Source organism: Phalacrocorax aristotelis, chromosome 4 (assembly GCF_949628215.1).
Source record: "Phalacrocorax aristotelis chromosome 4, bGulAri2.1, whole genome shotgun sequence".
Taxonomy (NCBI): domain Eukaryota; kingdom Metazoa; phylum Chordata; class Aves; order Suliformes; family Phalacrocoracidae; genus Phalacrocorax; species Phalacrocorax aristotelis.
In genome coordinates this window covers 64,064,120-64,082,006 of record NC_134279.1, presented here as the reverse complement: position 1 = coordinate 64,082,006, position 17,887 = coordinate 64,064,120, and the positions used below count along the sequence as shown (strand labels likewise).

Below are 17,887 nucleotides of genomic sequence, written 5' to 3'. Positions count from 1 at the left end.
AAAGTGGAGTGGAAACTCCAGCCTGTTTTCTCAGGGTGGAAACCTCTTCCCCAGATTTCAAATTCCTTTCAACTATAGATATACTAAATACTTGCATGTTTAGGAAAAAAAAACCAACTGACCAAAAAAACAGACAAAGAAAACAAAACCAAAAAACCACGTGGTCATCAGAATTTAACACAAAAAAGTGATTTGATGACATTAAAAAAAAAAGAGCTGAAGAAGAAAACACAAAGCTTCAGCCCAGAGCTAAAGTCTCACAGTGTTACAAAGCAAGAGAAACAGGGTCTGATGAGATTTGACAGGCAGCTTTAATCAAAACTGTAATACCAACCTCACCTAGGACAAACACATAAAGGAAAGAGCATAATGCCACTAAGTAAATACTTTCAGTAACTGCAGATTGAAATAAAAATCAATGATTAAGCAGGCAAAAAAATGAATATTTATGAGTTATTATTACTCACCAGAGAACCATTCACTATAGTTTCACTTCTTACTTTTAGCAAAAATATCAGCTGATCAAGATTATAAAAAATGATCAGTCTGGCTGTCAAGTTTTATCAGATGATGACATGGATAATAAAGTCAAAATTAAGCCACAATCTATTCAGTTTCAGGACTAATAAATAAATTGTTTATGATGTTTCATGGTTAGCTGAGTAAGATCTGGGCATCCCAAAATGTTATGCCCATTAAAGAGCTTATCCAAACGCCGACAGGCAAGCATAATAATGATAATCCATCTTCCAACCATTATGAAAAACTAAGGGGGAGGGAATAAAAGTTATCAGCAAAACGCTATCTTCTGCTACTGTCAAATAAAGTTAAGCTTGACTTCAGAAAGATGCTAAAGCAAGCTATTGAGGAAGGATTTTTAACAAAACACATGCAAGACTATAAAAAAAAAAAGCAGTCAATTTCCCTGGGAAAACGAGTCAGGTATTTCAATTTACCAGGCGCAATCAGGAAGCCTTTCATCTAGATATCAGCTATAATGCAGGAAAGTGCTAAGCGAGTTCCACAGACTGCTTTCCTACTGTGCATTTTAACCAAGGGAAAAAGAGCAGGAGGCAGTTAACTGTAACATAGATGGCATGAATAACTTCTCGCAGTATCAAGTTATCTGGCAGGAAAATTCTTTGAGGTGTAAGACCTAATCCCTAGCCCTGTGCAATCTATTCAACAGTCATTTTTCAGTCGTTTCTTTGCTATTTGTACTGGGACCATCTATCCATTTTACTTGTGGATGATTTACTCAGTGTCTGTGACCACTGAAACTTTGCCTTCTGCTATCCCAGCATGAAAAGTAATATTTTTATTTGGAAAGAAATGAGTGCTCAGCTCTCATCATGTTCCTTACATTTCAGGTGCTCACCTTGTACTTCAGTTTTCTGTGGCTTATCAGTAAATGCTAACAACGGTGACCTGGACCGCTGTATAACAGGCAAGGTTGGGTCACTGAATGTTATGGTATCCTTTCCACCTGAAACAATCAAAGTGTTAGAACTATTAATTCACCAATTATGCCCATTGTGCACTAATGATATTCAAACACATCCTACAATTTTTTTGCAATGTTATTGAAAAGTACAGAACAGGAGAAGCATCTCAAATGATCCTTCTACAGAATGGAAAAAAATACTCTACTGAAGCTGGAATATGCAAGTCAAATACAGAAGAGGCTTTATGTTTTTACCTGCAGTACTGAGTAAAGGACAGATTTTGAAAGAAGACCAGGTGCTGTATGCAGCAAATTGTATTAGCAATTAGCATTCAATTCAGAATATTAATAATCAGATCATACCAGAAGTTTTACAAAGAGTCATGGATCATTTGTGTGCTATTACCAGCAAGTGTTCAGCATCCACTCTTTACTCTCTATTACTCTGCCTCAATGATGAACCTGCTCGTATCACATACGCAGTTTTACACTACAGGCTCACACACTTATTATCCTACAATGCTCCCTTAAAAAATATTACAAGTTTAGCATAACTAGGAATGGAGGGAGCAAACAAGCATACACTGCTAGGGAACAGGAGCAATTTTTATCTGAAAATTCCAAAAGCATTTCTGAGCATTTTCATTTAAAGCCAAATGGAAAACAGCAGTTTTCTAGCTCTTTTGCAGACAAAATAGTGCAAGAAACTCTTCAGCTGAGGACTCTGCTGTAGATGCCTAGTCTTTACATATTTTAGCAATACAGAAAGCAACACCTGCAGATCCTTTAGGAAGTCCTCCACATTCAGGATGCTCATGTTTTTAGCAACTGACACTACCTTAAACCTAGAGGGGAAATGGCAGGAAATGTGCAAGATCAGCTAAGCGTGGTGTTTGTGTGGCCTCCAGAACAACTGCCAACCGAAAAGTGATGGCTGGGGAGGCAGCAAGCTACTGCTCTATTTATCTCCATAAGAATGGACATTTATGTAACAACTACTTCTCCCCTCTAAATCTGTTTGTACGTTTCACCTTAAGGCAACATCCTAAATCTAATCACCCATCCAAGACAAAGACTTTCAGAAGAGCACCAGGTCAGGAGATACCCAGAATAAATCCAGCTCTGAGAAAGTTCTGGTACCTACTAAGAAATAATGAAAGTCAAGCTGTTCCCCACGGAGTCTAACTGGACTACTCCTAACTACTTTTGAAAGCACTGGCTGTAAACACCTTGATCCTGAAGGTATTAATGACATTTTTATACCCTTAATATGTTGGCGTATATACTGCAGCAATATGAATGCAATTAATGCTTTTGAGACATGGATCTTGTCAAGCTTTGATCCCCTGTCAAGTATGCATCAGAATTCTGCCTTCATCATAGCAAGTAATGAAAAAATATTAACTAACAGCAAAGTGGAGACCACCCCCAGTGTAAGGCAAAATTAATTAAAATTAAAAAAAAAAAAAAAGGGGTGTGTGTGTGCCAAACAAATTCAATGGCTATTTCAAAATGCAAAAGCCCCTAGACGAATGCTCTTTCCTGTAACAGTGAAGGAATTTTGTGTTGAAAGAAAAACTAAATCATACAGGGAACCAGAGGTATGAAAACATCCAATAGATATTTACACACAGTCAGAAGTAGCCACGTATTCAAAAAGATATAAAACAATCCAACGGAGGAAGTAAAATTCAAAAAGATGATGAACAGGAAAACTGGGGGGGTTGGGGAGGCTTTAACAGGAAAGTAGAAAGCAGAGTCTTTTTCTTTTTTCTTTTTTTTTTTTTTTAATTTATAAAGTACAGCCTGAGCTAAAGTCCTGAAGATTGCAAGACAAGCTTCAGAAAATAAACTTCTTGACTTCTGGCCAGCGTTTACACAGTATACACATTTACTTTCACATTTTTCTCTGAAAACCAACTTGGTTACAGAATATAAAGCTAACCGCAATATCCACACATCTAAGCAACACAGCCCAAAGAGTCCGATGCATGCTTATTTCTTAACAGTGACTCTCATCCATTCATGAAGGAGGGACATGAGGGTATTGCTGCACTATATTCTGTGAATCATGATGTGAAGTCAGATTACACACAGGGAATTTCAATTATCTGCCGTGTAAGCTCAATTTCATAACTTCTGTAGCTTCGCGTTCCTCTATTTAATGAATCTTTCAAGGACTTTAGTGAAAAGTGTACAGAACTTAAAATAAGCAGACAAATAAGGTTTCAGTAGTAGTAAATTCTTCATTTTCTGCTCCAGGGTTGGGTATCCTTATAACCTCTGCTGCACCCTGCACAGCTGTAACTGGCTATACCCACAGCAGCTGCTGAACCCATTAATTCTGCCTTGCCTCTGCTCCACGCTGATTACTGCAGAGCAAGAGGCAGCGCTGAAACTTTCTTATCATCCCAGACAGAAAAAGGCTGAGTCATGGTCTGCTCTTTTCTTAGGCTTTTTTTCCTGTGGAAATTGGGAATTTTCAGGAAATGATAGATTTAAAAAAAAAATACAGAATTACTTATCTGGATGTCTAGTGACATTAAAGTGTGGGAGGAATAAGGTGTTCATGATGTAGTATTACTGAATACATTTAGCATATTAGGTGTGCATATTTGAATCACAAAGTACCTACGACAAACAAAGAATTCAATGATTCTGCGAACATCACATTCTCTGCTTCCTCCTCAAGGCAAGTAGGCTCATAAAAAGAAAGATCAGAGCCAAATCTATGCCCAAGCTTGCTTTCTTTTCAGCAATGAACTTCACAAGAGATTCATTTAATTAAAGCCCATTTTCCAACCAGGGGAAGCAAAAGTTTGTGGTAGGCAGAACTTCTGCAGAAAATTAACCATGCTACCAGTTTCACCATTTCAAAGATTAAATAGGTGCTTCCTCTTCATGTAGCTTCCCCAGAGTTCATTCATACATTGCTCAAAAAGCAGATGACAAATATGTCACCCAACAAAAAATTAGACGCAGCCAAGCTCTTTCTTCAATGGGATGAAGTTTACTAACATTATTTATTAATACCATTTGGAAGATATTAATATCATGGTGACAGCAGATGTTATAAATGTTATATGGACAACAATGTCCAAGTAGGAACATTAACTTCAGATTAAAAACCTGCAAGTTATAATGCGTGTTTATTTCAGTGCTAGACTGAACATCAGCTTTCACCTGCATATTTTTTCCAATGACAAAAAAAGTTCAACTCAAAACCAAATAATTTTTTTCTCTGGATTTAAGCCTGACTAGATGAGATACTCTCCATGTTCTGCCCCTCACCCAAGACAACATTCAGCTGCACACTCCACTGTGGTAGTTCCCACGCTATTTGTTACACGCTGCTGTTTTATGGAGCAGAAGCCTTCCACGCTCTGAAAAGAAAATTGATGACCCACCAGGTGTTGCAAGGCTCTTTCTGACCACCTTGGGACTAGAGTGCACTTGGAAACAAAAGTGCACTCTTGATTTAAAAGGCAAGCAGCAAGGGGCTCAACAGAACTCGCAATCCAGTGTAAAATTCCTTTACAACTATTTAAGATCATCCTTTCTTACTATTTTTCTCTATTTAAAGGAATTGCCTTGTAGAGCAGTCTCTTATTTCTCTGTGGTCATCTGACTCACTTCACTGAACATCTTAATCTGTCAGATATAAAAATGTTCAGATAACATTTTTGTTTATTTACATGCAGTGACAATATTTAACGTACTGCTAAAATCAGTTACTAAAAAATATATGTCAAGCAGAACCTACTCCCAAATCCCACTGAGACACTGTAGCTCAGGCCTTCAGGCAGCAATAGAAAGGAAGGAAAGAGAGAGTTGTTATTGTATAAACGTTAATTTGATATCTTACCTACACAGACCAACAATGGTGCAAGAAGTTCCCACTGTTCCATTATTTTAATACATTTTGCAAAGATTAGAAATGCTGCGTTTATTAGTGTATTAATTTCATGGACCACTGTTTTGGAAAAAAAAAAACTAAGAAATACCTTAAACTGATGAGTTTACAATACACATTTGTACTGATGTACAAAACTGCATTAGGAGGGTCTTAGACAAATATTTCACCTGCATCCTTTGGAGAATGTGGGGAGGGACAAATGCACTAAGTATACTACGTACATTAGGTGACTAACTGAAGAGTGATCCATGGAAACAAGTTTGGGACCTTCAGTTCTGGAAAGTGTCAATAAGAAAGCCAGTTCCAGAAAGGGCGACTGAGAACGCTGCAACAGGCACGCTACACCGCATCAGGCCAAACAGTTGAACAGAATAGGTTTGTCAGAAAGTCTCTTCAGCTTTGTCTAATGTTTTCTTCCAGATGGAAAGGTTAGGCGTGAAAAAACACAGAGCCAAAAAACTAGAAGCTTAAACCACGCCATCTCCCACCCCTGGTAGTGCTGACAGGAAGCTGTAAACAACAAAGCCTAATGATGCAAACACCAACAATGGAGTAGCATAATTTACAGTGGTTAAAGAAGACACAATTAGGTGTAATGGGAAGAAAAGAAGCAAAAAGTAAATGTAAATTAAATATTGCACATTTTCCTAACAGGAAGGTATATTAGGAAGCAGATTAATCTCCCATTACTTGAGTAATTCAAAACCAAATACAATACTTAAGATGCTACAGGGAATAAGCCTGTTCTGGAGAGACGGACTAGAAAATTTAAGATCATTTACATTTCCAATTTCTCAGAGTTTATGATTCTGCAGAAAAACATTAAAGAAACAGGGTTAAAATCCATGGAAGTTATGAGAGGTACAAAATCAATAAATAAAATTTGTTGAAAAATATAATGGCCAATATCCTGCGTACCATTTTACACAACTGTTTAAATAAAATAGTTCAAATTTTTGTGCCTGCAGACTACGGAGACAATCTGATTATTTCCAGTACTTAAAACTTCTTTTTTTCAGTATACATACTTGACTTAGAGTTTAAAGAGTCTAGTGATTTTTGGTTTCAACATAACATTTATTAGAGGTTTCTAATTTTGCAGATGTGCTGAACAGCACATTCAAAAGATAACTGTCATTAAAAAAATTATAGCCAAGCTTTTCTTAAATGCAAATATACCCCTGAAAACTAAATAATGAAAGCTGTTCTTTTGAATTTTTACTAACCTGGAAGACTCCACAAGCCAGCAATTTCCAAAGTTCTTAATTTCTTTTCTAGTTCTGCCACTCGATTACCTAGAATTCTTTGGAAAAAGAAAACAAAACCAAAAGCCAGGGACAGTCAGCTGAGATGAGATTCCTTGTTATACTGAGGTAACCAAAGCCCACTTGCTTACATGACTACAGTTGAATTTTGAAGCTGTTACTTAATTAGTGCAGTAAACCTGTATACTGTCATCTCTTTTCACTAATGGCAATGGACAACCCCCCCCCCCATCCCCCCGAGTTTAAAAAAAAAGAAGTCTACCCAAAAGAATAGCAACTCACAATATTTATACTTCCTTGCCTGCAAATATCTCTTCCTTGTTACTTTTACTTTCTCTACAGCTAAAACCAGAAGGTAAACGCTATACAGACAAAATACAGAAAACTCAAGACAACATCTAGATTGATTTTGAAGTTCAAATTCAGTTTTGGCCTAGTTCTTCATTCACAAAAGTTTCTCTATCACTAAGATTGCTTAAAATGGCAAGGAATATCTTTCCTACTACATCTTTTCTTTCAGTGCTGAACTCTGTTTTCTACTTTACTAAAAAGCTTCAAGTTCTTTAGTGCCTTTATCACCCACTCTCAGTCTTCACTGCATTTCTTGGGTCATTCCTTCTTTTGTATCTGATTCCTACACAAATACTATTTGCAGTTAACTCTCCTGCAGGATTTAACTCTTAGTCTTAATTCTCTCCCGAGATCAAATGAGAGATTTCATTTCTCTTGCAGAGAGCTCTTTTTTCCAATGAATTTTTGAAAGTGTTTCTCTCACAGACACAGCAAGACTCCTAGAGTTAAAAAGTCTTTAAATAAATCCCAAACAATACTCAATAGAGTGAGAAACCTAGATGAGGCAGCTATTGTAAACATGACAGCAGAGATAATGGACAGCAAGTTTTACTCATCAAATTACAGCAACAGGATAAGTCAGTTAAATTTGAACTGAATGCTGAGAAGCAGCATATCACAACACTGCAAGGCAACAGTATCTTCCCATGCTCACCAGTGCTCTGTAATACTGCACTGCGTGCTCTCTACCGAGGGTTTTATGCTGCAGACGTTTGAGCATACTGGGAATGTCATTACTGACAAGATGGCAGAATCTGGGAAGGATGTGAAGAGTAGCAAACCCAGCAAATATCAAAGAGGCTAGAAAAATTGATTAACAAGGACTAAGTATTTTTGAAATCTCTACTGTGAGGGCTCTGCAATGACAAAATAAAAGCCTGCAAGTATTTTAAAGATTACAAAAATATCGAGATGAGAGGGAGAATGTAAAAGAGAAAGAGAAAGCTTACAATAAATATCAAAGAAAGCACTGAGAGGTACAGGGGTGTAAAGCAACTAAAAAGCAAACGGTTCATCACATTTACAAGCAGAGGAGAGAGGACATTTGGGAGCAGTTATGTTTATTTCCCCATTGAAACTCAGTAATCAAATAGGTTACCAAGGTTATGATGGATCTATTACTGTCTTCTCCAATTACAATCAAAATTGTTCAAGCCTAGATTTTGCTTTCAGAATGCTTCCATCTGGTATGAGAGACTCAGCCTTAATAACTCTATTTTCATATCCCAGTGTATGGCCTGACATCCAGCAACTGCGCTCTGCAGTACAAAGCAATGGGTGACGGAGAAAGGCACAGGGTGACTTACAAGAAGCTCTGCCTTGTGCACTGGGAGCCCACTCCCACCTCCCTGTCTAAGGCCCCACCAAAGGTCAGCTGAAGGATGCGTAGTTCTCCTGGGAACAGCAGACATGATGCAAGACTATTTCCACGTTGTGTTAGCTCAGGCAGGGAGCCAACAAAACAAAATTGATGTGGTTAATGGTTGCCACCACAAATGGGTCACCAGTTTAGCACTTCTGCCAGAAAAAGAAAAAATCCTTATTATTTTCAGAAGTAGCTCACCAGTAGTTCCAGGGCAGAAAAGGGGGGAAAGATACTGCCCTCCCTGTTGGCTTGCTGTATCACAGAAGGAAACTCAGCCCTCTGCATCAAGTTCAGTTATTGCTACTGCTCTTTTTATTCAGACAACAACAGCGAAGTCACTTTTGTCTTGCTTTTCTTAAATTTTATAATTAATTTATCAGCTGTACCACACTATTTCTTAAGATTCTGGAGCAAATATATCCTGATAATTCCTACTGGATCCTTGGAAGAGGTGCTAAGCTATTTTTTAACCTCTTGCAGATTCTCACGTAGAAGGATCATACTGCAGCTCTGAACAATGGTTGGCAAAAAGAAAGGACAATACTTAACCCTGCTCCTTTCATTCAGGAAGAGAGAAAAATACATTCAGTGATGAGTATGATTCTTCTAGTTTGCTCCAAACCACATTATCTGAAGACAAGTATGGGAGAAATGAACCCTAGTAAAGACGCGAGTTCTTATAGAAACATTTTTTTAAAAAATAAATGTGTAAGCAATCCTAAACAGAGTGTGGTTTATCCCATTCCTTCCTTTCCCGTGACCTCCAGATAATTCGCCACCTTTGTATGTGCTGTAGGAAGACTGAGCTGTGGTAGCCTGGAACGGTAGGTATTTTTAAAGGTGCTGCATGGGTTGGTAGCATCAAATTCCCTAATCTATTTTTTTTAAATCTCTCGCCATAGTGGACCAGATCCTTCGACTAAAACAGAAGGATCACATCATGGACAAAGGTGCCAATAGTTATTTCTATTGTCCTCTGGTCATGTGTCTAATGCAATAAGGGAGTTAGTCTAAACCTCCCTCCAGGACAAGGTTTTACAGAAGTCTGTTGTTCATTGAACAGCAGCCATGCTCCCACCTGAATTTAGAAGCTCCTTTCTAGCTTTCCAATCTGCCCAACATAGATGGCCGTAATCTGAAGGGAGCTGTGGTAATTTACAGCACCTGAGCTCTGTTCACCTCACTTTCAATTTAGATCTTGCTACAGAAGGCATATACCCTCATACAGATACAATCACCTAAATGTCTGTAAATAGGATCTGTCACGGTCACGTATCTAGTTCTATACATCACACAGAAACATTACTCAGTTACAGACTGACACAATCCATTTTGTAATTGTGGTCATGACCGAGCTTGCCCAAGTTAGAAATGTTAAAATTCGTGCAACATGTCTAAGCAGCAGAGCAGCTTCTACACTGATCTGGCTTGCACGGGTGCTGGTAATTTCAGGAACAAATGGCACTAAAAAGAACATCTAAGAAACGGTTTATTGCTGGTAGAAGAAAAGAAGATTTTTGTCTGCTTGCTAGGCAGGGTTAGGACTCTTTGTTTTTGCATTTATGTAACTATTTAATCTTGCAACAGACTACTGCATACAGAATTCATTTACAACTGCCTTTTCAAATTAAGCTAATGTGCTTGTCAGAAAAAACACAGGACGTTACTTAAACTTAGCAGGAGTAGCTACCAATCACCTGTGGAAAATGACCTGTTTTTCTTCCCAAACAATTTCTTTTTTCCTTAAAAGTGGGGCTAAAAAATTAAGGGCTGGATTTAGCCCACTTGTTCCTACGCACATACTCCCACCGCTCCTTTTATCGTGCCACATATTTAGAAAAGCAGCAATAACAATAGCGTGTCTGTTCCAAGAGCAAGTGACAATGGATGTTTTTAAATGCAAGCAACAAAAGAGGTTTTGACTTTAGAGTAGGTTACCTGTTTGGAGGAAAATACGTTCATATGGTCTGAAAAGTCTAATCTATGGATAATAGCGTCACTAATAGGTAAATCATCTATCAAATATCAAAAGCAGAACTTCTTCCCTGAATGAAATAACCAGCCCAAAATCTCATGTTCTTTACCCAATAGAATCTCACCTTCCTCACACAGCAATCTGAAGGCGTAACTGTGTCCTCCAAACATGCTCTTTCAGCAGGGAAACCCAGACAAACAGGACAGACAGGCGAAGGAGAAGACTTCTACTTTCTGACTTGTGTAAAACCTTTTGTCATTACAATTTTCTTTAGCCCCACATCCTTCTCAACCCTTACTTTGAATGGAAAAAGTCTTCAACAAAAGAATGCATCTTCTACTAGTACCAGTTTATGGACCTGTCCATTTTACTTGTGCACTGACCTCACTCTCATCTCTAACCTTCTCCAATAGGTGGGCAGTTTCTTCCCCATTTTCAGAAGTCACCAGTCTCTACTTGTAACTTTTTACATGGCAAAGAAGTGCCCCAACAACCAGCTAATGCACCTCAAATAAAGGATGTGTTTCCCTGATGTCCTACTGGCATTTCCCTCTTACCCTTTAACCCTTCTGGGTCTTAGGTGTTTCCACTTGAAGTAGTTCCCATTACTCCTAGCTCCTTAAAAGTTTCTTTAATCCGACTAAGGCCAAAGGTGACAAAAAGAATGAGCATACCACACAGGAGTGTTGCTGAGGCTCTTCAGTCAACTTGCCCAGGATTTGTCTTTATTTTTTTTTGCCCCTGAAGCATCCTGAACTAACACAACACTACAGCTCTGAGCACACACTCCTGACCAAGGAGAGATATGGACTGTCACCTCCCTCCAAGATCTGGTCTTGTACTGGGCACAGAATATTTGTTCATGCACACATCCAATCTCTACTCCCATGGCTATATATGACCCGTTAGGCATGCAGATAAAAGAATCTTATCTCCTTGTGAAGGCTTATCTCAAGAAAACCCATACTGAAGAGCTGAAAGCAGAGACAGTGGTATCAGAAAGTAAAACCATCATCGCAACAATATGTTTGAGAGATGCAAGAGATTGCATATGATCAAAAAGATACAGAATTAAGAAAGAAGTTTGCTATGGTTATAAGCAAGAGTATGCAAACACCAGGTAACAATACCATGTCAGGACATAAAAGGCAAAGATTTGTTATTCCAAGTATAACCAAAGTTACTCTCTGGATTTTTTCCTTCTGATGTTACATTAGCAGTAAGAAGGGAGCAAGCAGGTGTTAGTCCTTCATTAGCACTGCTCAGTGCAGGAACTCCTCTTGCATTATATGACACACTTACAGACACAAATTGACTGAGCTGCCATCAGTTAGATCTGGGCTACATTTTCACTGCTTTAGTCTCCCTTTAGCTGATTAGGCATTTGCTTTCTCAAGAGTATTAAGAGTGGCTATAAACTGCTCTTCCACTTCTGTTGCCACATCACTAAGAATTATGCAATGGAGTCTGCCTAGTATCAGAGTTATCAATTTTCAAAATGAATCATCTATTCTAGTGCAATACAGTTTACTCCAGTACTATTCCTTCCTTTCATGAAAGATGTCTGCCTGTTTCTGGCATCTGGTCCTGATGTGCTTTTGAGAAGCCTGAATAACCTCTGATTACCAGTAGTGACTCAATGATTTTAAAAAAAAAAAAAAAAAGGGAGGGGGGCGGGAACTGAGCACAGAATCAAGGAACACTTCCTAGCTCTGATTTTCATACGCTGTATAAGGACAATAATATCAGAATGTCAGAAAATGTGTCAAAAATTATTATATTCTGCCATGATAGGAGCTGTGCAAGACACAAAGAATTACTGATGAATAGAATAGCTAAGAGTAAACAAATTCTCCTTGAAAGTTCAGTTCAGATTTTTTAAAAAATCATATAGTAGCAATCCAACTGTGTTTATCTCCTACAACTTTTGACAAGGTAACTATGGGGGCAACAGCTATCATTTGTATGACACCTAGGCCGCTAGCCTGGGCCAAATGTTAACACTAAACCCTTTCAGACCCTTTCCTAGGTGTAACATTTACTATTCCCACCAGTGTTCATTAGAAAATTCCTACATTAACAACCAATTATCACAGATCTTCTCCTCCAGTTCAAGGGTGTCTTCCTCCTAGCAGCTTTTCTTTAGCCTCCCTACAAACTACCTGCTAGAAGTCTCCCGTGTGATTACGGTTTGTTTTAAACCTGAGCAGCAAACTAATCCTTGCCTAGCAGAGGCACACAGACCTCTGTCAGCCCCAGACTTTACTGTGAAAATGTAATTTTTCACTAAACACATACCTGATCTGAAAAACTAAAGAACCCACCAGTTAACAATAACAATGAAACTTCTGTAAAAATGGACCTTCCTTCCCATTTCCCTGAAACTCGCACAAAACTATGACTTTTCCATAGCTTGGTAAGTTCTATTTTACTTAGAAGTCATGTCACCTACTTGTTGGTTTGCCTTTGGTGTTGTATGACCATGTTTTTTTCATGGATAGTTTCCAGCAATGCAGTGGCCAGTGATTTGAGATCTGAAATGGACTGTGGTGTGGCTGGTAGGCTACATCCGTGATCCTCCGACAACAGCTCTTGGACTATAATATTAAAAACATAAATGAGTTTTGGCTTCTGATGCACAGAGGCGTGACACAAACATTTACTTAATATTAAAGAACTACTCTTACTACTTAAATGAATACATATTTTTTCCCTTCAACTAACAAACAAAGCCAGAAGACCAGAAATATAATATCTAGCCGGCATAAAGATGGTGGCTTTCTAAGCTGATGGTCATTCCACAGCAATTGCCAGAACAAGTATATGTAGACACAACTTATATTAACCCTGTTCTGCTTTTGGAAAATTATTTTTGTTCAGAAGAAACCAAACTCATTCTTCTACAGGCCTACAGATTGGTAAAAATCAGTCATTTCTCTCCAACTTACATTAAAACATAAGCCCACAAGGAAGCTTTTCTTTTACTTTTTCGAATTATTATATCCTTCAGGTTACTTAAGGCTGATGTGAAAATACAGTTACCCATGAACCCTTCCTCTGCAGCTTAGAGCCTTTACCTCTCAACCACATCAGGAAGTTCACTAGTATCATTAACTTCTGTAACTACCACCTGGCTCTGCCTCTTTTTATATATATATGTATGTATGTATGCATGCCTGCATGCAAGTACATGGAGAAGAGGACAGAAGAGACATCAAAAACAGAAAAGCAAGTTTCAACCTACCATGACAAATACTACTGATCTCGCATGTGTGTATGTGTGTGAATATACAAACTCCTAACTTTCTCTTCTCCTTTCTTTCACATTCTGGATATTTTCTTTGAGGGGGGAAAACAGATTACTCCATTTTGCAATCCCACAAAGAAACATGGGACAGAAGGATTTCTTACAAAACATACAAATGTAAAAGCTTCCAAGAACATGAGCAGAAAACCTGACTTAGGGCCCCTCCTCTACCACCCAGTCTATTTTTCATTGGAATATGAATTGTGATTGCCATTGTTAGCAGAGCAAAGAGATGAATAAAGAAGTGATTTGTCAGGGTCAGAGTTGCAGAGGAGTTTAGAGATTAAAAAAAATTGGTAAAACTCACAGGGGAGAGAGAATAAATGGCAAAAGAGTAACAAAAGGAGTAGCAGTACTCAAAAGGCAAATTTTATGTTGTCAAGTCAACTGAGAAAAGGACAAAAATTAGCACATGAGAATAAACAGGAAAGAGAAGAAAGATTTTGGTTTGGTTGGTGAGGAAAGGGTTACTGAAATCAAGAGGTAAGATGGAAGGAATTCAATGAGATACACAAACACCATGCTACGTTTATGTAATACCTTGTTTTGCAGACAGGACTCCAGTCAAAGCACTGCTACTGGATCTACTATGAGTCTTTGAATTTTTTCTTCTCTCTAGTGCATTCTAAGGAAACAATAAATATCTTATTTAGAAGAACAGTAGCTAACAAACCCTTTCATTAGGAGTAAAGAATCTGGAACTTTGGATTTTGGTCTCAGAACAACTCTGCAGGGCCTGGAGCTTACACCCATCATAACCTATGGGAGCGTGACTCTCCTGGAGTACTATTCTCCAGCCTAAAAAACCTTTGCAATGTTACGAAGACTCATTCTGTCCCACTGCAATCACTTTATTGTAGTCTCTCCCACCCACTCTCCCCAATGCCTTTTTAAGACTTGCCTATTTTTTAATAATCTGCTGAGTGCCAGTGAAGATACTGCAGTATCCTGTAAAGCATATCAGTTGGGCACAAAATCAGACTTTCCCCACCGTTTCTTCAGAGAGGCTTCAAAGGGAAAGCTCAAACTCCTCTATCAGAGTTTTCAAAAGCCCTTTTAGTAGAAAATACTTTCAGGAATTTGCAGCAGAATGATCCTGCTACAGAAGTCCAGCTCTTCCAAAACAGTTACAGTTCTGTGAAACCCACCAGACTACCAAGATGCTCAGTTCTCCCGAACAAACTCACACTCCAAGAGACCCAAGTCATAAGTGTGAACATACACTGAAACAAACTTGGCACTTTGAGTTTTGCTCACGCGCAAAAAGCAGTAAGTGCTGTGACTGCTTCATAGTGACCTAAATGGTTAAGAAGTCCTATCGACAGTCCGAAGACAACCCTCTCATGCTCTGACAAGCAGCCTCCCCTCCCACACCCCAAAATCACTCACAGAAGAAAACAGAGTGCTTGACTTCAGGGAAGAGCGAGAATATTTTGCCCTCAGGATTCAGTCCTGAAGGTTTCATGCAAAACAGCATATATCTTAAGCCAGGAATGGATGACCAATAAAGACTTAGCAATCATTAAGACACAAGAAGAAATAGTGCAGCCATTAGGGAACCGGGAGACAAGACCTGCTTGTGACAGCAACACAGCTGCCATCATTCACTATACACTGCGTGACCTGCTACTTTCACCTGTGAGCAGGCTGGAAGGCTGATCACCCTCCCCAGCAGGAGGAGGGTTCCACCACAGAACTTTAAAAAAAGGTATTTAATTCATTTTTAAAATACTCTTAATGAGCATCCCTTTGTACTACATCAGCTAAGAAGCCTACAAGGAAGACTGAGCATGTAATATGTATACATACCAATACTGGCAGAATGTTAATGGTGGATTTTCCTTTGAAGACACAATTTTGTTCTTTAAATGCATATGAATGTGAGAATGAACAATAACCTCCATAAACAAGGAAGCACAGTTTACATGATACACTGAGAGGATCTTACCTTATATTTAGTAATAGTAGACTTAAGAAGGTTGACTTCCTCTTGAAGTTGTTTTAATCTCTCTTGGAGATACCTGAAAAAGAAATGTCATCAATCCTTTACTTCATGTTACCTTCAAGTACTGCCTCAAGCGCTCCTCTACTATTTGGCATGTCCTCTCTTTGAACTACCAAGAGTTCTTTTCCCTCTGCAGTTTTGTGAGGTATAAAATAACAAAATCTTACTGCTCTTGACCCCATAAAACTTTAAGTAGAGAAACAAATTGCATCAGAAAAGGAGGGTGCCCTTCTGTTAGATTTGTCAAGCATGCTGCACAACTGTTTTATATCGGTCCTCAGGTTTTTGGGGAGGGAAGCTAAAAGGATATATTTATGTCTAGAGGGAATAGTCAGGAAGCATTTACTCGTGTCCTCTGTAGTTGAAGGTCTGTGAGATGGACACATGAAGATTTGTATACGTATCAACACAAGACCCAATTATGTGGAACTTCTGCATTGCCGTATCCATCACTTACATGGCACTTCTCATTAGCAATCACAAAGTAGAAAATTTAACAGTAGAGTTGAAAAATGGTCTACAGTTTACTGAAACAGTACAGTTCTTCCTAAGAGAGTTTATGCACTTGGAGTAGATGGCTATTTCCAGATAGGAAAATATCTTTTTCATGTATAAAGGGTTTATAAAATATCCTCTTTCATGTTGTGCAACTGCAGCTATGTTAGGGTTTGTGACAATTTAACTATTTTAGAGAAAAAACAACATAACACTGTCAGTGGAGCAGGGGGCTTAAATTGACACAGAACTCTGTAGGCCACACAAACCAAAAAAAATGTGGAGTTGCTGGGAGGAAGTAATGCCTTTGATATTACACATCCCTACCTGAAGCATAAGTCTCTGTAAATGGAAAGTGTCTTACAAGATTTATTTCTCTTTAAGGTAATTGTTGATATTAAGGGAAGTACCTGCTATGGCTCTGTCAGTGACTCCTCTCTGTCATCCTTAGCAGAGACCATAAAACACATTCTTCTCCCAAGGAAGTGGCAAGAGTATCCACATGGGTGATTTCACCAGCAACTTTTGTTGGCAAATCACTCCATGTTGACAACCTCTCCCTGTGGTGAGAATTATGTCCAAAACTGTTAACTCAGGGTACTCAAAGTTCCTGTTTCCAGTCCAAGATTAGCCCATTACAGCTCACTATGAGTCTCTGAAGACACTGATTTTTAATATTCTTGCTTTTGGTGTCATACAGTGATGGGGAAAAAAGGTCCGCACTTCTTTCCTTTTAACTTGTTTAGCTCTATTTGGGAATATCACTAACATCTCTGTAGCCAAATAAAACATTGGCAATTTCCTGCAGCCTAACAGTCAATATTATTTGATGGTTAGCTACAGTGCAAACAAAACAGACCAAAAAATTACCAAAATCTATTAACTTTTAATCTTGGATATATTTTCTTTAAAGTTTTGTTGTGACTGACTTCCTGATGCCCCTGTTAAAGCTTGTTCTAGGGAAGCACTAAGGTTTGCAATGCACTCACCTGTTCTCCATGCAGAGAGCATCTATGTCAATGATACGATTTTCATGCCCTCCTAAGACATGATTAAGTTCTTGGTTTAGTCTGTCAGACTTGTCTTGGTAAAAAGAGCGTTCCTCTTTCACATCCTGTAACTCATCCAGCGCAGCCTGAAGATCATATCTCAGAGTCTCGATCTGAGAAGAAAGGAGAGCTGTATGACTATTCTGAAGTTTAAACAAAAGATGACATAGTGCCCAAACTGAAAACAGCAACAAGCACTGCATGTCTGAACAGGATTGATTTTGGACAGTCAAGTCTTTCCAAAGCTCATAACCACCGGTACTTTTACTCTATTTTGGTATGATTTCATTAATTTAAAGGTAAGTAAAACAAGTCTAACTGCTAAAGTTACAAGATTTCTAGAAAACAACTAAAATGTAACAGCAAAAGAAACCTCAATCCATACTATAATTTTGCTACAAACATATTAAGCTGTTTTCATGATATAATTTCTACGACTCCAGGAATTAACTCAACTGAATATGAATTTGGCAAATTTGGAGGATAAAGAAAAAGTCTGTAAGGGGAAATTTATACTAATTACAGGACTTTCAGCAATGAAGTTCCACAGAATAGGAAGAAGAACTGAGAAAACTACAAAATAAGTCAACATGGAGTTTACAGGGTAAGCGTTGCTATTAAGCAAAAGGGTGAAGGACTCCAGTATGAAAGATACTGAAGGACAAAGAGCTTCAAACTTCCAAGGAGAGGAAATGGAGACCGTGAAAAAAAGTC

At 38.4% G+C, this 17,887-nt stretch overlaps 1 protein-coding gene across 4 annotated transcripts in view; it reads right to left on the bottom strand.

Annotated features, from left to right (window-relative positions):
- The window catches only part of CCDC149 (coiled-coil domain containing 149), a 53,576-nt gene that overhangs the window by 7,334 nt on the left and 28,355 nt on the right, over positions 1-17,887 (bottom strand). For 2 of the 4 annotated variants that reach the window (XM_075091751.1, XM_075091748.1), the window contains exons 6-11: positions 17,114-17,286; positions 15,573-15,645; positions 14,165-14,249; positions 12,770-12,914; positions 6,587-6,663; positions 1,379-1,486 (exon numbers count right to left, since the gene is read on the bottom strand). In XM_075091751.1, coding sequence (XP_074947852.1) covers positions 1,379-1,486; positions 6,587-6,663; positions 12,770-12,914; positions 14,165-14,249; positions 15,573-15,645; positions 17,114-17,286 — 661 coding nt within the window. The remainder of the gene's footprint in view (positions 1-1,378; positions 1,487-6,586; positions 6,664-12,769; positions 12,915-14,164; positions 14,250-15,572; positions 15,646-17,113; positions 17,287-17,887) is intronic. The other 2 variants (XM_075091749.1, XM_075091750.1) reach the window with 1 other exon arrangement.